Source organism: Astyanax mexicanus, chromosome 4, assembly GCF_023375975.1.
Source record: "Astyanax mexicanus isolate ESR-SI-001 chromosome 4, AstMex3_surface, whole genome shotgun sequence".
Taxonomy (NCBI): domain Eukaryota; kingdom Metazoa; phylum Chordata; class Actinopteri; order Characiformes; family Acestrorhamphidae; genus Astyanax; species Astyanax mexicanus.
In genome coordinates this window covers 11892343-11914509 of record NC_064411.1, presented here as the reverse complement: position 1 = coordinate 11914509, position 22167 = coordinate 11892343, and the positions used below count along the sequence as shown (strand labels likewise).

At 36.4% G+C, this 22167-nt stretch overlaps 2 protein-coding genes across 3 annotated transcripts in view; both read right to left on the bottom strand.

Annotated features, from left to right (window-relative positions):
• The window catches only part of LOC125801375 (zinc finger protein 239-like), a 309264-nt gene that overhangs the window by 224546 nt on the left and 62551 nt on the right, over nucleotides 1-22167 (bottom strand). The gene's annotated exons all lie outside the window — the stretch shown is intronic.
• On the bottom strand, nucleotides 4024-12869 carry LOC111195954 (uncharacterized). 2 transcript variants are annotated; one of them, XM_049478379.1, is made up of 6 exons: nucleotides 12804-12869; nucleotides 11773-11805; nucleotides 4690-4776; nucleotides 4496-4607; nucleotides 4264-4374; nucleotides 4024-4187 (listed from the first exon to the last, which is right to left on the bottom strand). In XM_049478379.1, the coding sequence occupies exons 2-6, from the start codon at nucleotides 11785-11787 to the stop codon at nucleotides 4120-4122; spliced, it is 393 nt and encodes a 130-aa protein (XP_049334336.1). In that variant the 5' UTR covers nucleotides 11788-11805; nucleotides 12804-12869; the 3' UTR covers nucleotides 4024-4119. The 2 variants fall into 2 exon arrangements, with proteins under 2 accessions (XP_049334336.1, XP_049334337.1); XM_049478380.1 differs by lacking the exon at nucleotides 4496-4607.

The window sequence follows — 22167 nt, the reverse complement described above, 5'->3', positions numbered from 1 at the left end:
ACTAACTAACATCTGAAGTACGACCGTTTCCCGAAACCATCGTACTTTGTTGGTACCACAGAAGTCTGAACTATGTTGGTTTGAACCACCGTGGTCTTAACTAAGGTGTTTCCAGATGTGTTCGGCCAGACTTTCCCAGCAGAAAACGTGCAAAACTCACAATCTTTAAAATATTATGCCAAAAATATGTTTCTAATGTATCATGTAGGGTATTTATATTGTAATTATCACCAGAACATAACGGACAACAATACTATTAATAAAATAACAATGAACTGCAAGTAAAATGTACACAATAATTGCTATATATTAATTATTATTTGTAACAGACAGTGTTACTTAAAAAAAGCATACACATATTTGCTATTGCAATATTTTTTTTAAATAAAATAATCACCATTCTGAATGAGTCTTATTCAAATGAGACCTGAGAAATGTGTGTTACTCAGTGGTTCAGCAGAGCGCCTACGACGGTGCAGCGCGCGGTGTTCTGTCGAATTGTGCAACCCATCGAGATGTGCTTCTTAACACCATGGTGCATGCGTGGAAACATTTTTTTTATTTATTGTTTTTTTTATGGTAATTCTGTTCTTTTGGGTGCATTAAACAACCAGAAACCCCTTGCCATTATTTCTGAGTATTACAAATGCGTAAATGACAGCTGATGATAATGAAAGTAATAATAAGTGAGCACTAATAAAAAAAAATAAGGCTTATAATCACCCTAATGAACCTAAACTGTCTCTTGATATTTTGATTCAGGCTTTACAAATATTCTACCGAAAGCATGTTTAAATATGGGGCTTTTTCTAGCAATTTTATATTTAAAATTTAAATATGCACTAGGGTAGTATGGTTTGACAGGGTAGCAAAACTCGTCAGAACATGGAAGCCTTCGAATCCTAGTCGTGGTTTTATTCTCTTGATGTTTTTTTTTCATAATGGCAATTAATGTTAGTATTTTTTTACATATATATTAATGTAGCCTACATATTTCTACTTATTTCCTGTAATATATTATTTAACAAATACTAATTGATAACATTTGTATAGGCCTAGAAACACGTTGTATTGGCTAAATGATACATTTTCTTTATTCACACTCTGTCTGGCCCTGTTACCTCCAGAGGATAATTAGGTAATTCAAAACACCTGTTTATTACATGTCTCTATTTATTTTAAGACACTTTTTACTTAGTTTTTTCTTGTTATGAATATATTATTAAAAGACACATTCTTGCCTACTGTATGGATACATTTGTTTCACTGGGTACAAACAATGCAAATATACCCTCAAAGGTCCTTAGGGTACAGGTGTTTACGTTAAAGCCATTTTAGAGTATTACCCCAGTGACAGTTTAATAGCCTTATTCAGAGAGTGCATATAGCACAGTGGGTTTAAAAAATATTTATTAACTAATTCATAAATGTGCACAGCACAAGTTACCTTTACTCAAGAGATGCCTGCTTGAATAATTAACATACATCTTTCCAAGACTGTAAAATACATTTTAGCTAAAGAGCACTTCAGTGCACTCTTTTCACTACACTGAATTCATGTTTGCCAAAAAAAGCTAAATGTTAAAGACATACATTAAAAAATGGGCAATTAACTTACATTTTCAAAATACATTTGAGTACTGAATTTTATTATTTTCCCTGGGCGCACATTGGTAAAAGTGGCTCAATTAATGTAATTAATGTAATAAACACAAACATCAAAAAATTAGGTACACTTGACATCTTAAATCCTCGTGCAGCAATATTAATGTAATTTATCAGCTTTCTGAATCCTACCGTCCATCGTCTGCACTAACCACCAGGAACTAAGCTCCTAACGACAGGTCTAGAGCTGTAGTTGGAACGACGCAGCTGAACCACGGTAGTTGCGAACATTCGCTGGAACTACGGTTCTGGGAAACACCTGAGTAGCTTAACTAAGGTTCGCACTATGTAAGTTACTAACGTGGTTACCTCCATAGTTCCAACTACGCTTTTGGGAAACACCTGCGTCGCAGCTGCATCGTCCAGACTAAGTAAGTTGCTAACGTAGTTAGCAACTGAGCTTTTGGGAAACGTACCCCAGATTTCTAGTGGAGATGTTTTTTGGTGGAGCTTGGCGTCCATCTGCTGGTGGAACACAGACACTGCAGTGATTTATGAATGAGTGAGAATACAAATCTGTTTACCTGTTTTGTAATGTTTTATTTGTTTACATGAATTTGGATTATGAGGGTCACATATGGTTGTCTAATAGTCTAATAGAGTTTTTAACTGAACTAAAGTCTGAATTATTGATATAAAAATGTACAATAACTTACACACTACACATTTTATTGTTTACTTATTATAAATTATAACTGCTCTTACTTTCTGTATCAAAAGTAAGGCTCCTTCTTTGAATACAATATTAGTGTGATTGCCAAACATTGTCATCTGATATGTATATAATATATTTCAAATATATTCTGTGTAATTATTTTACTGGTTTAGTTAAATATTTACAATTCGCAGCAGTATATTCACATTTTCCCAAGTACTGTAAAAGTACACAGTAATACAAGTTTAATAAAGTCCCTAATTTTAAGTCTTTAGTTTAACAAATACATTTTAAAAACCTCTTCCATTTGATACCAGTAGATAATCCACAGTCATTGTGCTTTTTGTTTCCATTTTTTTAGATTTTACAAGGCAGATTATAATCCATAAGAAGCCAAACTCTCTCTGAGAAACATTAGTACTTGGAATAATAATAATAATTATTATTATTATAATATAATAATAATAATAATAAGGCTTTTTTCCTCCGTTTTTTATTTTTCCTCTGATCAGCTGGGATGTACAGACCGTCCGACTGAGGTAGTGAGTTAGCTTAACTTTGGAATTACCTTGATTGGGAGTCAAGGTTAAAGAAAAAAAAACTATATACGTAATGTTCAACTTGCCCTGTACCTGATCAGCTAATCACTATTTCATTTTCAAACTGTTTATTAATTTAGGATTGCAGTTAGCTAGAAGCTGGATGTAGAGGATAGACAGAATTTAGTACAACACTGGGTAATGTTGGTAGTTTAAAGCAGTTTCTTAACCCTGATCATCACTGCCCTAACACTGTGTTTTCCATCAGATCCAACTGATCAGCTAATAAACAATCATTTATTGAGTTAACCTGTTAAAATCTCTTAGCCCCCTATGGAGCCTAAATTAATCATTATGTATATCCAGCAGTTTATTAGACACATCATACCACCACTTACTTTATTAAAGTGCCTTTAAACAGAGGAAGCTGTAGAATATGCAGAACAGTGTTAATATGCAGTAGAATATGTAAGAACAGGGTTAAGAAACACTGATCTAACCTGACTTCTGTTCATATGTAGTTCACAGTAAGACCACATGTCCTGACGTTTATATTAACTTCTGCCAAAAATCTCTAGGAAACGTAGTTACATTCTCTCAGTAGAAAGAAGTGTTCCCAGTAAAAACAAATTAAAAGCGCAGGAACCAAAGAAAATGTAAATATACAACAGAATTGGCATACAATACATAATAATAATAACCAATACTGTTATATTATTTTAAATGATAGCTGATCAGTTTTTGTAGTATGTATATAATTCAGACATTGCATGCATAATTTTTTTCTACCAACAGTAAATGTAATGTGGAGTAACATGTTTAGGTTGTAAAATCACCTTTTATTGGATGTAAATAATTATAAACAAAATACAGAAAAAAAATTATTATTTGTGATTAAAAAAAAAATCCAAAAATGTTGTTCTAGGAAACTATAGGGTGGGCTTTGGTTCATATTCGCAAATGTGTCCCCCCCCAATATCAAGCCCGCTCCTACGCCCTTGCAAGTAACACACATTTCCTGTACATAAGAGTTAGCGTGTATTTCTACTTTTTCTTCTTGTTGTGTGCTCAGCACCTCTAAATGTCTGATAGAATTGACCCTGATAAGCACAGCAGTGACAGTGACATTATAGAAATGCCTGATACTGTTTGATTTCTGATGTGTCGGCTAGCAAATGCAGCAGCAGATATACATAAATTCCAACAAGGTACACAAATGGCCAGTAAGTAATTTAGTAAGTCAGTAACAGGCAGGTGTACTTAATAAACTGTTTTACACTTACATAGAGGAGCTCTTCTCTTTCTTAGATCGGGTTGGTCATCTTTATCTGCAAAATATTCATATCATTTTGTACATTCATATAATCATTGACAGGTTGTTTTTGTATTTGTCATATAGAATACCTCTGAATCGATGTGGAAGAGTGATCTTTCTGGATTCATTAGCATCAGATTCTTCCACATTTGATGTGTCCTGTGCCTTTCGTGCTCGGTATCTGGCCATAGCATAACTATCTGTTCAGAAAATGCAATTAAGTTTGTTACTTAAAGTTGTTATCTAAACACACTATCTAGAATAGCTTAAAATTAACATTTTATATTGATAACTACTAAATATATGTTTTGGACAGTATACCTGTCTCTGAAAGTACCCTTACAGCATGCTTTGACCATAAGTTTTTATCTGGTGCTGCATATTTTTTGGCCATGATGCTGGCACTTGAGTGTGGCCAGTAACAGTACAAAACCTATTGAACAAAATTAAGCTTATTTTACTTTTTATTTTATTTTATTTGTCGTAGTAAGACAAAAAAATAAACACAGTCCTACCCCATCACACCACTCTATCCACAATGATGGTGCAGCCTCAACCTCATCTTCATCAAAGAAATGAACAACAACGTAGCGCAGATAAGTCTGTTAAAGATGAGAAAAACATTACAAAAAACAAAACTGTAACATTTAACAACATGCACTTAGTTAAAATACAAATCAGGAATTGAGAACTGAGTCCAGAACAGTTTGGCAATATGTAAGGTGATATTTTTTCTCATATTAAACATGGTAAGTAACTACTATCACCAAACAAAAATACAGCTAGGTTCAAAAATATTTGGACAGTGACACAATTTTAATGATTTGGACTCTGCATGCCACCATACTGGATTTGAACTGAAACACCTGAGATGTAACTGAAGTGTAGACTTTCAGGTTTATTTTAAGGGGTTGAACATAAATATCTTATGAAGCTTTTAGAAACTGCAATCATTTTTCTACAAAGGCTTCTCATTTCAAAGGCTCAAAAGTAATTGGACAAATGAGCTTTGACCTAAATACATTGCTATTTTTTTATAATTTGTTTAGAATCCTTTGCAGGCAATGACTCCCTGAAACCTAGGACCTATGGATATCACCAAACTCTCGGTTTCCTCCTTTATGATACTTTGCCCAGTCTTTAACTCTCTTCAGTTGTTGCTTGTTTGTGGGTCTTTCTGCCTTTATCTTTGTCTTAAGCAAGTGAAATGCTGCTGGATTGGGTTAAAAGCTGGTGACAGACTTTGCCACTGCAGAATATTCCACTTCTTTACCTTAAAAAACTCCTGGGTTGCTTTCGCAGTTAGGTTTTGGGTCATTGTCCATCTGTACTGTGAAGCACTGTCCAAATATTTTTTTAACCTAACTGTATAATCAAAACTGAGCAGGAAACAGACCCAAATCCATAAAAAATTAACATGCACAACCTGTTACATTGTTGCGATTTCTCCAGCCAGGCTCTGCCCTGTCTAGTCTTCAACTCCAGTCTGTCTCTTCTTTAATACTGTCTCTTCAATCATATCTTCATGCTAGGTTTCTTTATTGCCTTTTCTTAGATATTTGTAGTGCTTCTATATTTTTTCCTGCTTAATTTGATTTAGTTCTTTCTCTATTTGGGTATTTCTTTTTGGTTTGACATTTTGGGTTCACCTTCATACATAGTTGTCTCCTGTCTCTTGTTTGTGGTAGGGTTTGACCAGCAATACTGGACAAAGGGGTTTTCTCATCTTGGAGACATGTAGTACAGTGCTCACAGATGGAGTTCCAAATTGTAGTGTAACCTATTTCATATTTTGGGACCATAATTCATCCAAGGTGTGCTGGGCTGAGCTTTGGGTGCTAATAGGAATTTTTGATTATCTTTCAGAAGCGCATTTGTGAGATCAGAAGAGAAGAGAAGAGAAGGCCACAGTCTCTGCAATGATTCATCCCAAAGGTGTTCTACTGGGCTGAGGCCAGGACTCAGGACAGCAAACTCACTCATCCATGTCTTGTTTTGTGTACTGGTGAGCAGTCATGATGGAAAAGGAAGGAGTAGTCCACAAACTGTAACCGCAAAGTTGAAAGCAATTGTCCAAAATCTCTTGGAATGCTGAAGCAATTAAAAAGGTTCTTGTCACTGTATCTAAGGGGCACAGCCCAACTCCTGAAAAGCAACCCCACAACATATTCCCCCTCCCATTCCTTGAAGCTTTCAAGGCACTGTTCTTGAGCTGGTGTTTTTTAGGTCACAGACTATGAAGAATTGATAGGACAATTCTGTTGCCATGACTTTCCTCAACCATTAATGCTCTCTTTTTGAGTGAACTTTTGTCAACATGCAGCATTTTTGATTGCCTGGTGTTTGTTACATAGGCTCCATAAAGGCGGGAGTCACACGGTGTCATCAAGTAGGGTTGTAAATTTGTGTGGACTCTGCATAGAACAGTCTCCTGTGTCTCCTGTGACACCACTTCACAGCATTTCTCAGGTGTCATAATGAAGATGCTGTTCCGTCTCTTCATTGTGAGTTCTTTCTCTGTGCTGTTTAACTTCATCCTTGAAATTTCCTCAAGTCGATTAGTTATTTGGCTCAGAACATTCTTTCCAGATCTGACCATTTTTTTTATTTGATGCAGATAGCTCTCAAAGTGGAAAGCACTGCAGTTTTCAAGGCATCCAAACTCCTGAGCATCTGCCATGATGTGCAACAGTGAATGCACATTGTACACCAAGAAGGTCTCTCCATAAAGCAGCCTTCCCTTCTCCACAAAGTACTCCAAAAGTTGGTGTGCATATGACCCATGGGTTTGCACTAGCCCTGGGTTCACCAATATGCACAAAGCAGTGCTGAAGGTCAAAAAGTGCTCATAAAGGTCATCCCGTAAGACTCCCTTTAAAACAATCTTTCCTGTATAAAGAGCAAACTGACGGAACTCAGTTGCTTTCCAGCGTTCAATCTCCTGCAAACCTCTTGGCTTCCTCTCAAAACAGTCAGGAATGCTTGATTTAATTTTTTCCAGACGCTCACTGACACATGCCAGGTCTCCTGGTGACATTCTGTGAAATGTCTTTCCCCTTGTCCACAAAAGCAGTAGTTTCTTCATCACTCCTAGGCAGCACTGGTGCATGTAGTCTGCTGGAAAGGACTTGATCATGTCAATTGGAAGGATGGAGAAAGGAGAGATACGCTCTTGCAAATGATGTTCTGGTTGCAAGCCTTCTCTAAATGAATGGTCAGTCCTCAAGGTGAGGTTGTCAACTTGGGGATATGTCATGTGACCATCCCAGTGCCCTTTCTGGGTGCACTTATCACATCCGTAGTATCCAGAGAACTGCTTTATGCATTTTACCATTGCTTTGGCTGGAGCATCACATGTGATGCATCTTAGTTGAACTTTTAAATTATTTCCTTCCCACCACAGACCATCCTCCAGTACTTTGGCTAATTCTTCTATTGTTTCATAGATGAAGTCTGTGTTTTTAGGTTTGGAAGCAGTGGAAGCAAGGCAGAGAGGGAAAATGCACTTTGGTGACACATTAATTGAGCATAAGACTGGCCAGAGGCATTTGTTGGAGCTTTTAAAGAGAGGCAGACCATCAATGTTGAGGGAGATGTCAACTACCTGTAGTTGTTTGGTCACCGCTGAAGGGTACCTTCTCAAATGTTTGGAAAGCTGATCAGCAACATTCAGACTAATCTTCTCCAACCCATCACTAACTTGAACCTCATATTTGTTGGAATTGTCAAAAAGCGTTCTTGCAGTGGAAGGAAGATCAGAATGCCCTTGTCTTTTGAGGATGTTCAGTAGAGAATCCACAGCATTGTGTTTCACTTGAAACATGCTATTCTGACAGTTCTTCCCTAAGTGTGGGTATTGCGTCATCTTCGCATGCAGAGTCTGCAAGTGGTTCTTCTGAGAACATTTCTGTGGTCTCCATTTCCAAACGATAGCTGTGACCTATATTTTCATTTTCTGCAGCGCTGCCCTCACTGATCAGTTCCACTTCATTGTATTTACTGACCACAGATCTGTCAGCTGTCTTTTTATTAGACCTTGACAATCTTGCCCAGACTTTATTGTACAGCCTCTTTCGTTGCCTAACTGTCATCCAGTGACTGTACCGGTGTCTCTGCTTAATAAAAATATAAAGTTTGACTGTCAGCAGATAGATGTTTTTTTCTAAACATGAAATACATTATTAAAAGTCAGTTTAGAAGGATTCCTCACAGATTACATCTTAATATGATAACCCTTTTTAGAGGGTGTGCAGGAGGTCCCTTATTGAGCAAATTGGTTACACATATGTAAACATAATAAACATTCAGGTGTAGCAATTCATGCAGTTTGGAAAAGTAAAATAGTAAATGTAAAAATATTAAAAATAAATAATTTATCTTTTCTCTTTTGTCTTTACAGCAGGATTCAATTCAATTAGTTAATTAGCTAGGTACATGCAGGGAGGACAGAGTTTACATTAATGTAACTGGACAAAAATAGTTTGGGCACCCTTGATCTAAATTATTGTTACTTTGAACAGTTAAGCAAGTTAAAGATGAGATTATTTCCAAAAGGCATGAAGTTATAGGTAAGGTGACGCATTCCCTTTGTATTTTAAGCCAAAATCTGTTCAGATCAGGAGACTGTGAGGGCTATGGTGAGCCCTTCAGCTTTTAGGTAGTATCTTGTGGATTTTGTATTTAGGATCATTTTCCACTTGTAGAAGCTACCCTCTTTTAAACTCTTATGCTCCAAGCCTATTTTTACAATTTTCCGCCTGAAATTACATACTCACATTTGAAGGCTTATCACTCTAATATTAAATAATTTAGAGTCAATTCTATGAATTAATATTACTTAGAAGCCTTTACACAATTCATTTAAGGCACTTTAATTATTCAATCGAACATGTAATGGCCAAAATATGGAATTTTTTTTAGGTGCTTTTCAGATTTTCTATTTTATTTTTTTATTTTCAGACACATAAAATGAACTATTTATATGGAACAAGGGTTTTGGCAGCTCTATATTTTGCTATAATGTGTTTACAATCATCATATAAAATTATAAACTGCTACCTTTTACTGGTTAGATATTATAGTGATTTGAACCAGTAATGGTCTTTTCTTTCTCCAAAGGACTGGAAACTTTATAAGAATAAAAACTACCACTTTAATAACTCATTTTGCAGTAAATTCTGGGTTTTTGTGTGGTCTATTTGTAACGGTGTACAATAGTTAGCTACTTTTATTGAGTGAAATTCCTGCTAAATGGGTATGGCGCCACCTGCTGCGGTCAGCGTGTAATAGCTCAGAGACATATATACACTAGACACTGTGCACCCTGGTCAGTAGAGTGTGTGCACATTGCTGTGGTGAGTACAGCTCTGCTTAGCTCAGCTAAATAAAGCTGCTAATAATGCTGTATAGTGTTTTAATACTGCTTTATGCTGATATTATCTCTAAATACATATCATAGAAACTAGTGGACCCATTGGGCTATCGTAAAAAGTGTTGTAAATAATTATAAATCTAATTCTCTGAGCTAGTAATATGCTAACTCTAGCCTGTCTCTTTAGCTTGTAAGCTGACCGAAGCACATGTAAATGATCTGTCCTGTGGCTGCCTTATTCATTACAGGCAGTAAAAATATGGACGTACGATAAACGGAAATATACAAATTATGATTTCATTTTTTCCTAACCAAGGCATATTTCACCATAAATGTTTATTTTCTGAAAGGAGATACAGCTAAATACAGCTAGATAACTGAAAAGCAGAGATTCTAAGCTTTAAAGTGGTATATTGGGTGTCTATATTGAACGTATAACTGTTCAAAAACACAGCCAGATATTAAATATCATATTTTTCTGGCCCGCCGGCGGGCGGGCGTGTTAAGAGTTTTTTTAGCTTATTTTTTTTACAGGTGCTATACTGCAAAAAACTAAATCTTAGCAAGTGAAAATTTCTAAATTTAAGGCAAGAAATCTTATTTTCTACTCTGATAAGACTTTGAATATTGTATTTATGTATGATATTATTATATCATTATAATTTAAATACACTTTGATAATTAAATATTCAAAGTTGGTGCTCAAATCTCCTATGGTTCCCATACTTTAACAAGGTAACTTGCCGTTTTTTAGATATTTTGTCTTTATCTAGCTTACCTGTTCACAGTAGTGATGATTTTGACCAGGGATACCCAAACTAACTTTGTCCAGTTACATTTACTATAGTGTATATATAATACCATTACAATATATGATATTATTACATTATCATATATTGTTATTATCTGATGGTTATTCATCTATATTTATATATATTTATCACAGTGGCTTGAAAATATATTCATACCCGCTGAACTTTTTCACATTTTATCACCTCACAACCACACTATTTCCTAATCTCATGTGTTTCAATGGAAAAGAAGACAATTTCACAGTGACCTTTTTGACAGTGACCACAGTGACCCTTACCCAAGAATATGCCACTTGTCTTCTTTTCCATGGAAACACATAAGATTAGGAAAAATAGAAAATAAACAGGACATGCAGACATGGTCAGTAAGAACTATTGATTTGAATGGAAATAATAATAAATTAATAATAGTTTATTTTTAATGATTAGTAATTTCATTCTTTACTTAATTTACACGCACAAATGCCTGTCTAATTTCACTGCTGTTGCCTCTCTAAAAATATATATTTTTATCAGCTTACATTCCTTCACACAAGGCATCTGAGCACACAAAATTACTTTTGATAATTTTTGTTAAATTACAAGTGCTTTTGTACACTTTTGGGATTCCATTCCTTTACTTACTAATGAAATTATTCTCTGCCATCAAAACTATTATTTTGTACCGTAAATAAAATCGATTTATTCAGCTTCTTTGTTATTTTTTTATGTTATTTTATAACATAAAGCAAAATTTTATGAGCTCAAATTATGGATTTCTTTTATTTTATATTGACACCAAAAAATTGCTAACAAAGAATGAAAACTACAGGAGGGTCAATACAACAACAAAAAACAACAATAATAATAATAATAATAATAATAATAATAATAATAATAATAATATACACCTTTATTTTATGACTTATGAACTCGCTCTTAAATTAACGAGTAACTATCATAGGGTATGTGCTTATTAGTTCACTAAAACTAATAGTGATTTTACATCAATTTGTTCATTGAAACGCCTCCAAAATGGTCCTCATGTGAGATATTTGTTATCATATCAGAAGCTTGTTTGATAAATCAGAGCATAATGATGTTAAATGTCACCTTAAATGTTAAATGTCACATGTAAATATATGTTAATATAAACCAATAGTAGCCGGAGAAGACGGGACTTGTATTCCAGCAGCTTGAGTGAAGTCCCGGTACGGACTACTGCGCCTGCAGGGTATATCTCAAAACAGGGCAATCCCTAACTCAACTTTAACCCTGCTTTTTGTTACCCTTCGGACAAGGTCACTGTTTTGCTGCTTTACCAAGAGAACACATATTGGCAGTTACTATTAGTGCAGTTACTATTTATTTACTACTCCATAACTCATGGAGGAAGTGTAATGTGGGTCGTTTGGGTCGTAGATCCTTTGACTTACCTTTTTAGGGAACATTCTGCCAGATGGTTAAAGCTAGAGAGAGAAAAAAACTGTCAGTAGTCATATTTTGCATTAATACAATAAATACATTATACGCATGCCTTAAATAACAAATTGTGATTTTTTGTGCGTGTCTGGGGAATCTGATATATTCTTATCCGTGTTTTATCTCCTGCCCTTGCTGCTCTGCACTGGCAGAAGGCGTTGTATCCTTTCAGTTGGGGTCGCGTTTCTATGCGTTATGAGCAGGCTTCGGGCTCAGAGGTAAGTTTTTGTTTTATATAACGTTATACCGATTTCTAGTTGTTTTACTACTTTGTATTGTAAATTGTACACCAGTACGTACAGTAAGCGTACATTAACTAAGTTAAATATTTTGCTTGTAGGACAGCTAGCTACTACTCAAACCTAGTTAGCTTGCAAGCTATTGTGTGTAAACGTTAGCGTCGGCTGAGATGAACCATAGATGAGGACTTTGACCGAGCTGGACTAAGACAGTGGGCATCAGTAAACATTTTAGTGATGTGATAATTCAATAATTTATTTTTTTACCACTAAAATTACGTTTGGTAACCTAGCGTAGTAATAAATTGCCTTGACTTTAGATATAGTCTCAAACTCACCAGGCAGGGTGTCTCTTTATGGCATTATAATGTGATTTTGATTAGCGTTTCGTTAGCCTACCTAGCTGGCTTACTAGCCAAGTTAGCTTACGTTAGGGATACATAATGAACGTTTTCTTGAAGGTTGACTGAAACACATCTTGTTCGTAATTCGCGTACCTTCTACTATTATTATTATTTTTATTTTTTTTTATTATTATTTACGTTAACTAACCATTGCTAAACTATCTAATTGACAACTTGCTAATTAGCAACTTGCTAGCTAGCAGATATGTGAAGTTACAGCGATTTAAATTAACACTGTTTACATGTAACTTAATAAAAGTAACAAAAATAATTAATTGTTGTTACCCATAATGAAAAATGAATCAAATTAACTACGGAAACTGTAAATATTGTATGTTATACCGTCAAAAAGTGTTGTTACCACAAACCAGTTGAGCTGAGGTAAAATAGCCGTTACTGTCAAACCTCACGAGACCACAGCTGGCTCGTGCGCCCACAGCTGGCTCGTGCGTCACATGCGCTACTAGTCAGTCACCTTCCATTAAGCTTTTTACAATGTTTTTTATTTATAAGAATAAAATATATTTATAAATAGCATAAAACCTTTCTTTATTATATAGCCTAGATATTTTTATTATTATTTTCTTTCAATAAGTTGATTACCTGTTATTTTTCTTTGTCTGTGTTCATCTTCCTTTTTCCTTTTGATCTGCTGCACACCATCCTTGTTGGAGACTGCTGTGCTGCACCACTCTAAACCACTATTCCCTATTTTATGGACTGAAAGCTGCAAGTTTAAAATCTTCTCTTGTAATAAGGTAAGGTGTATATATCCGTACATATATATTTACATCCCAGCTGGGGTTACCCAGGTTTTCTGTGTGAAGTTGACACATTATCCCTGTTTCCTCACAGTCCATAGACTAATCAAAATTAATGACATATCATCTTTTGCAATGAAAGGCTTAGGAATTGCAAATAAATTGAAATAAATTTGTCCTGTAACATACCAGACCACAATTGCAACCTGAAGGAAACAATGTATAAACAGTTCCTTCCAATTGCAAAAAAATGTAAAATTTACATATGTCTGGCTTGTACTGAATGGTGAAATTAAGTCAGAAAAACAAGCTGGTATACATTCTTAAAGTTCAGTACCGCCTCTACTTTTGAATGTTTTGCCATTCAGGAAGACATTGGTAACTATAATAATTAGTCAACAGAGAAAAATCCACATTGCGCATGCAGGGCTTTCTTCTAACATTCAGCAACTCCAATATTTACATTTCTGTTTTTTATTTGCACCTTTTCTTCACATAGGCCCTAGTCCCATGGACCCTCATGGACCCAGCAGGCAGATGTCTGGATCTTCAGTTTTACCCAGGTAAGTAAAAATATTTTATTTTTTATGTTCACAATTTTCTAAGAAACATTTAATATAGTCTCAATCTAGATTGTTCAACCAAGCTATCATTGCAAATAGATTTTTAGCACAAATTACAATCTTTAAGCTGTTTGCAGTAAACAAATCACACGCAAATAATTTAAATGGCTCAACACAATTAATAGAATAGTGTTTTTTTCCAGATTATTCATAAATGGTGTGACCCAGTTGGCATCTGGAATGCTGCGAATTATATAATACTTAGTTGAGTTGCACTTGGCAATATCCTTTTGCGCATATCCAAAGTTTCCCCAGTCTCTCTCAGTTCATCAACCTTTACTGTGTGGTTAGGAAAACAAAAAGAAATAGCTTGGAAAAGTCAATAACTGTTTATTGTTGCATTTTAAAGGCACACTAGGCAAAAAAATTCAGTTAATACATATGTTTGCTACTGTTTTAAATGGTTAAATGAGTAATAACATTGTGAACTAAGGTTCTCTCGGCCACCCTTGTGGTTTGTAGGGGAAAAACCATGCTTGTAATTTTAGTAGGACTGACCTGCCCTGTGTCCCAGGCACCGCAAGAGTCAGTCCTGCTTTACAGCAAATACCAGCCCAGCCAGAGTGAGAGGCAAGCTAGTTTGTTAGCTAGCTAGCACTGGGTAATAGCTGTCTGTCCAGATTTTCAAAGAGACCTCAGTCAGGTCTCTTTGAAGGGAGCAGGTGATGTGCTGGGCAGCCGAAGAGACACTGCTCGGTTCCCCGCGAACTGCTCGGCCAGCTATCTATGTGGGAAGCAAGCAATGTGTCCTCAGCCAAGGACATGCAGCCTGCTCCCTGCAAAGAGACTTGGCTAAGGGGTAAAATTCACCTCAAACCAAATCTGTGCCAAATAACGGGCTATTTAGTAAAATAATGTATGAAGCTGCCTCACGGGTCACAGTTCAGATTTGTTGTAATTATATTTGTGTGCATTTTGCTTTCTGATGGGAAGTTGCTTGTATTCAGATTAATTTTGAAATATTGATGCTGTATAAGATTTGTGCTGGGAAAGGGAAGGGGCTCCAACTTGACTTGTAAACATGAATTACACTTTGCAATTGTAGGAGCAAGAGGGAGCAAAAAACTCCATCTTACCTAGTGGGCCTAAGATATAGAGGACAGAAAGTATGATTTGTGTTCTGCAAAATAAAATAATTTAATTCCATCAGCCAGCCCGCTGCGAAAAACACCAGACTGTGCTAATGGTTGAGGAATCTAGAGCTACTAAAATTTGAACCCAACAACAAATCTGTAAAACTCTAGTCTAGTGGATGTGAGAACTCTCAGTTCTACTGAATGACTGTTACAATTTCAAAACATAAAAGATGTCCATGAGTCAAAGTTAAGAATTTAAAATAAACTAAAATTTACTGGAAAAATGGTTTCAGCAGTACAGATCTTGAAAAACGAGCATGAGTAAAGATATATAGTAGAAAAGAGTAAAAGTACAATAACTGGTCAGTCTATAGCATAATCATATCTCAATAGAACAACGCATTCATAAGAGGAAGAGAAAAGCCATGTAGGGGTGAGTACCCTTGGCCGTCTCCTCACTTAACCCAACACAGACTTTATCAAATCATGTAAACCCTGATGTAAATTATAAAAAAAATATATGTAAAACAATTGTAAACAATCTGTCAATAGGTTTTCATCAGCAGTGTCCAGTTAACTGCTTGTTGTCCTGTTCTGATGATGTGTTCAGCTCCAGCCTGTCTAGCAGGAGGACAAGCACAAGTGTGTGTGTGTGTGTGTGTGTGTGTGTGTGTGTGTGTGTGTGTTTGTTTCTGTCAATATATGGTCCAACCAACCATGAATAATATCCAGTCAGGTTCAGAAATAAGGGGGGAAATTTAAGGGGTGCCCAGCTGTGAAAGGATTTTTTAAAATCTAAAAAACAAAAGTTAGGTATAGTTAGTTACCTATAGGCAGTAGTTTGTGTCCATACTGAATCTAAATTCCAATGTATTTATTTATTTAGTTTTGTTAAAAGAAAAGCAGTCCTAGAATCCCCTAGAACCTCCCCCCATCTCCATCTATACACAGAGTGTAAGGAGAGTGTTGAAAAGGTGCTGCGGAGTGTGTTCTTACTTCTGTGTCCAAATCATATATCTGAACCATATATAAGCTAAGATGTGTTCTTCTGGAACACTTGAAGCTTTTGTTTAATTAGAGTTTAGGCTCTACAGTACATTTCTGACACAAAATAAAATAAAAGCCACAATTTTTGATACTCTTACTCCCTTACCTATGAGTAAAAAGAACCTTGATAGAATTCATATTATGATGCATATCAATATTGATTGCTGTAGAAAACTATATTGTAAAAGCTCTAGTTTCTTATACACCTTCTATACATTATTTATGTGTTTAGAGTTATACAGTGTCTCATGTTACAATGTTTGTATTACAGTGTGGTTATATATTATTTATTTACCACAGAATGTGATAAAAACTCAAAGCTTCTGTTTACACAGGGAGTCCAAACCTGGGCATACAGAATGATGAACGACTTTGAGCACTCCTCGCTCAGCAATGCTGTTCTCTCTGCCTCTACACCCATTAGCTCCACAGCTTCTCAGGTAAAACTAGTGCAGTGAATGGCTTGCAATGGTCACATATTAAAGCTTAAATGTAAGAAAGAAAATAACATTCATTACTTAATTTCATGCTCAGAAATACACTTTTAATATCGTAAGGTTTTGGGTACAAACAAATCAACCCACTACAGTCTGATCAAACCTCCTTTCCAGGAAAGTCTGCCTGCTTTTAATCCTTAGTTTCTCACCTTATCTGAATTAATATATTTACGGCTTTTGCCTCCACTCAAACTCATCATTCAGGTAGTATTCTGCCCTTCGTATTATAACTGTAAACACTTGTGGGTATCTGTATTTATTTTTTCCCCTTTTTGTAGGTAGTTTTAGGAGGAGAATTTACCACTGTGTGTGGTCCTAGGATCATAATAACACACCCCACAACAGTTTTTACATGACTAAATGACTCTCCAAATCACTTTCCAAACTTAAAGGTGTCTCACAAATACTTTGAGTCACTGCATTTAAAAAAAAGACTCAGTGATAAACTCTGTTAATTTTACTATTAAAATGTTTAATTTTACATGGTCAGAGAGAGTGCAGACAATAATAGGTTTAACATATTGGCTTTATCTATAAGTGCTTGAAAATGCTTGAAATCACAACTGTATGTGACACTGTATGTCAGCAAACAGCTATTTGACAAAAAAAAAAAAACGTATTGATTTATAGCAGCCATCACGTCTCATGCTACAGATGGGCGCTAGTTCTCAACATGCAAGTGTGGATTTATTGTTTTGTAATATTGCTGTTTTGCTTTACATTTGCTTCACTTAACAGCGCAAACAGACGTCTGATATGGGTCACATTTAAAACGCACATTAAAAAATTAAATAAGCCTAAACTAAGAATCCGATTTGGTCAGAAAAGAATTGGGCCGTCTCTGTAAATGTACAGTGGTGCTTGAAAATTTATGATTTTTTCTATTTTTGCATAAATATGACATCATAAAACATCATCAGATTTACACACGTCATAAAAGTAGATAAAGAGAATCAATTTAAACAAAGGTGCTGTACTGAATGAGTAGGCAGTAGATAATAAATATTATTTACCATTTGGCATAATCTGGAAAGACACAGAGGCTGATGCTGTTTACACATTTTGTGTAATAGCTAGATTTATAATCCTTCCTTAAGAACGATCCTGCTTTGATTTAGGGGTGTCGGACCCCTCACTGCAGCCGTAGTTCAGTGCTTTGGGCTGGAGGTAAAATCAGTTTCTGGAAGTAAAGTCTGTCACTCTACTTTATTCTGTGGGGGAGATTCTTGGCTCGCTTTTTTTTTAAAATACTAAGGCTCACAGGATGATAACCGTACATTTTAATACCATGGTATACCGTGAAACCGCAACCCTAATCAGGACTTTGACTTGGTCTTTCCAAACATTAACTTTATTTTTCCTTAATCGTTCTTTGAAAGAACCATTTGAGAACCATTTGAGATTCAGTTCATGGAGAGATGTCTTGACATTTTCCTTAAGAGTTCTCTGATGTAATTCAGAATTTGTTATCCCATCAAGCCGTCCTGATCCAGATGAAACAAAACCGGAATAAACCAGACTAATGCCATCACCATGTTTCACAGACGGGATAAGGTCCTTATGCTGGAATGCAGTGTTTTCCTTTCTCCAAACATAACGCTTTTCATTTAAACTGAAAAAAAATATTTTGTTCTCATCCGTCCACAAAACATTTTTCCAATAGCATTCATGTGATCATTAGCAAACTGCAGACAAGCACTAATGTTCTTTTTAGAGAGCAGTGTCTTTCTCCTTGCAAACATTGTTGCTTAGTGTTCTCCTGATGGTAGACTCATGAGCATTAACATTAGCCAATATGAGAGCGGCCTTCCGTTGCATAGAATTTACCCTGGGGTCCTTTGTGAGATCGCGACTATTACAAGTGATCTTTTTTGTTGACCACTCCTGGGGAGGGATGTCTGACTGTGGACTGGTGGAGTCCAAGTTCTTTAAAGATGGTTTTGTTAACCTTTTTATAGCTTGATGAGCATAATCAATTCTTCCTCAGAAATGTCCTTTGTTTGTGCCACAATACACTTTGTCAAACATGTTGTTTAGAGCAGGCTTTGATAGAGCCCTGTTTTTTTTTAAATAAAACAGGCTCCACCCTCTCACATCTGATTGTGATCCCATTGATTGAAGACACCTGAATCTAATTTCACAAATGAACTGCTAATCCTAGATGGTCACATACTTTTGCCACTCACAAATAGGCAATATTGGATTTTCCTCAATAATTAAATGACCAAGTATTGTATTTCTATTTGTCCTATTTGTTTAACCCCTTATCAGACAGTATTTTTCAATTTTCTGCATAATATGTTGCACCCAAATCTTAAGAATTTCTACACAAGTTCCCAAACTTTCTAGCACCACTGTTGCCTTTGAGAACTTTGATGAATTCCCTGCTGTGCAGATTACAAAAAGTCTTTGCCTCTCATTCTGAGGATAGAGCACTGTGAAGAGTAACTGTTTATTTTACCTTGGGTGTATTGACAAATATCTTTCAGTTATGATTACTTAACTTAGTATTTATATTTACATAATCATTGTGTGAAACCTTGTATTCTATATGCATAACCAATACTCACATTGTATTTGATCATTTTTATTACTCACAGTGTATTCTATACGCATTTATATAGAAGATTAACCAATAATCACAATATATTCTTTACATATATAGTAAAACATTGTTTGATCAGGCATGTGACTAACACAGACTATTGTGACAAATTAACCCACACGATACATAAGGCGTTTACTAACACATAGGGTCTATTGTATGGCGGTCTAACCACGCGCCACTAACACATTAACATATAACATATGAGAACTATTGTGTGACTTGTGTAGCTCATGCTTGAAGCATTTCGTTTACTGCATGTCTCTGACTAACGGCCATCAATCATCAGCTAGTGCACTCTGTACGAACTGAATTGATACAAAGGAGACTTCGGGATGAACAGTGTGGCCTTTCTCTCTGTGCGTGCAAAGTCCTTCACCTACCAAAGCGGGAGGAGGACACGCGCACATAGGGAGGGCGGCACTGTCTAATTACTGGAACAATATCACACTGTCTGACTGGACCCAGTCAATTCCTGAAACAATACCACACTGTCCGGCTGGATACAGTCAAGGCCAAACACTAGTGGTCCGGTCAGACCTGTGAAACTTGAGTACTAACACGTGAAATTACGCATACTAACATGAGATGATTTTAACAACGCCTCATCAGCAGGTTTCACGTCATTTGGGGTATAAACATGGAGTCAGATCAGAGGGGGGTCAGAACTTATGCTGGGACGGCTGTTAGACGGTCTTTCATGTGTGGGTTCTCCTGAATATTCAGTACTTTGTAATAAATACTTGGTTTGCTTTCAACTTCACTCCACCTGTCTGACTCTCTCTATCAAACGAACACGCAGGGGAGTTGTACCCCGGACGAGAGGTGGGTGTTGACCCACCTTTCATTTTCTTTTCGACAACAATTTGGTGACCCCGACCTCTGAACGAGTCAGACGGAGGGCAGCATCCGGCACTGATCCACTCACGGCCGAACTTAACAAAACAGGTAAGCAGAGCCAGTTTAATCAAATTCTGCATATTGGCTATTTCAAATTTGAGTGGAGCGGCGGTCGGGCTGCTGTCCGGAGTGGGCAGGAAGCATACCAATGTATTTTACTCATTATTTGTGTTAAAAAGGTATTTCAGGTTTTATATAAGAGTAGAGACGGGGTCTCCTCAGGTTTTATATAAGAGTAGAGACGGGGGTCTCCTCAGGTTTTATATGAGAGTAGAGACGTGGGTCTCCTCAGGTTTTATATGTGAGTAGAGACAGGGGTCTCCTCAGGTTTTATATAAGAGTAGAGACGGGGGTCTCCTCAGGTTTTATATGAGAGTAGAGACGGGGGTCTCCTCAGGTTTTATATGAGAGTAGAGACGGGGGTCTCCTCAGGTTTTATATGACAGTAGAGACGGGGGTCTCCTCAGGTTTTATATGAGAGTAGAGACGGGGGTCTCCTCAGGTTTTATATAAGAGTAGAGACGTGGGTCTCCTCAGGTTTTATATGTGAGTAGAGACAGGGGTCTCCTCAGGTTTTAAGGATTGGAAGCTGGCGTGTCCCCCCGGCTTCTGACGAGAAGTTTGGATAACGGCCAGGTGTAAGCCTCACCTCGAGATTGATCCGCTCGTAAACAGGTTCAGAAAATGACAAAAATAAATAAAAAACAAATAAAATAAAACAAAACAAAAAAAAAAAAGAGTAGATGCTGTTCCTACTCAAAGTCTTTTATAATTTTGTTAAAAAAGAGTAGATGCTGTTCCTACTCAAGTGTTATATAGTTTTGTTTAAAAAGAAGCAGATGCTGTTCCTGCTCAAGAAATTTGGTAAAAAATTAGTAGACGCTGTACCTACTACGAAGTTTTACAAGTTGTTTAACTAACAGTTACTGTATGATACTGTGGATGTAACTGCTAGATATTTCTGTGCACATTAGAGGGTAGCAGAGCATTGGATTACAGGTGTGCCTTGCCAGGCAGGGGGCTGTATTCCCATAGATTAATGATTTGTTATTAATACAGATAGAAATAATTGACAAAAGATCGGGTTCATATATTGGGCATTTCATGTTGAAAGTTGCAGGCTTTAAGAAGCGTGACTGGGACCATATGGAAAGCCTTCATTAGCGCGTGAGTGTTAGTTTAAAATAAATGAGTAGCTTAAGGCGGACCGGGAGCGGTATCTCGCGGGTGGGCAGCGACCCACCGCTTGTGTGCATGGCTTATTCGTGTCTTGTCTGGGGTAAAAGAAAACAAATAAAAAGGGGTATACATGGCAGTATAAACTATAAGTTTAAGTGAAGTGAGTCTGTGGCCAATAAGTGTGAGAGAGTATGCGTGTGTATGTGTGCTTATTCCAGGGACTGAGTGTGTCTGACTTTGTGATTGTGTATGTGCGACTGACAGAGAGAAAAAGAAAAGGGTCTACGAGTGTCTGTTACAGGGATTAAAAGTGCACCTGTGAGTGTGAAAGTGTGCGTGTCCAGTTTTCCTGTGAGAGAGACAGAAAATCTGTATCTTTGTTTGACTGGGGGCTTGGAAAAGTGTGTGGCAGTGAGTGAGAAAGTGTATGGCAGCGAATTAAAGAGTGTGTGTAAGACAGAGTGAATGAAACAGAAGTGTGTGTGTATGTATTGGAGTGTGTGTGAAACTGTGTGAGAGCGGGGCTCCGGTGAGCGGTGTGATTGGTTGAGTGTACAAAATCTTGTGTGACAACGAAATAGGAATGGATGAGTCCCACTGCAGGGGAGGAGTCCAAGGTGAAGTAGATGTTATTAATGGTCATAAATAATTAAATAATTAACAGAGTAAAGTGCAATGACATCGATTACGAAAGTGACTGATGTGACATAGAAATATAATATAATATAAATATGCATACGTTATAAGACAGTTCTAAAATGAAAATGTGAAAATGTGAATACCCAATCATGAGTACAGTGTACTTTAATGTAAGCAAGGTTGGGGAAGTGTTAATATAAATAATTAAGTTGTTGAATAATGTCAGAGAGGTGTGTGACTGGATAGATAATTAGAGAATTTAGAGAATTTAGTAAAGGGATTATGGAGACAGAGAGGATGAAAATAATTAGCTTAATTTTGGGTAGTGGACTATATCTTGGGGGCCCTAACCTAACAGGGACATATGTCTAACTCTATA

Coding starts and splice junctions, on each gene's coding strand:
- LOC111195954 (XM_049478379.1), bottom strand. Junction 4,608..4,689: donor GGATAGAGTGGTGTGATGGG/GTAGGACTGTGT, acceptor TTTGTTCAATAG/GTTTTGTACTGTTACTGGCC. Junction 4,188..4,263: donor TCTTCCACATCGATTCAGAG/GTATTCTATATG, acceptor AATATTTTGCAG/ATAAAGATGACCAACCCGAT.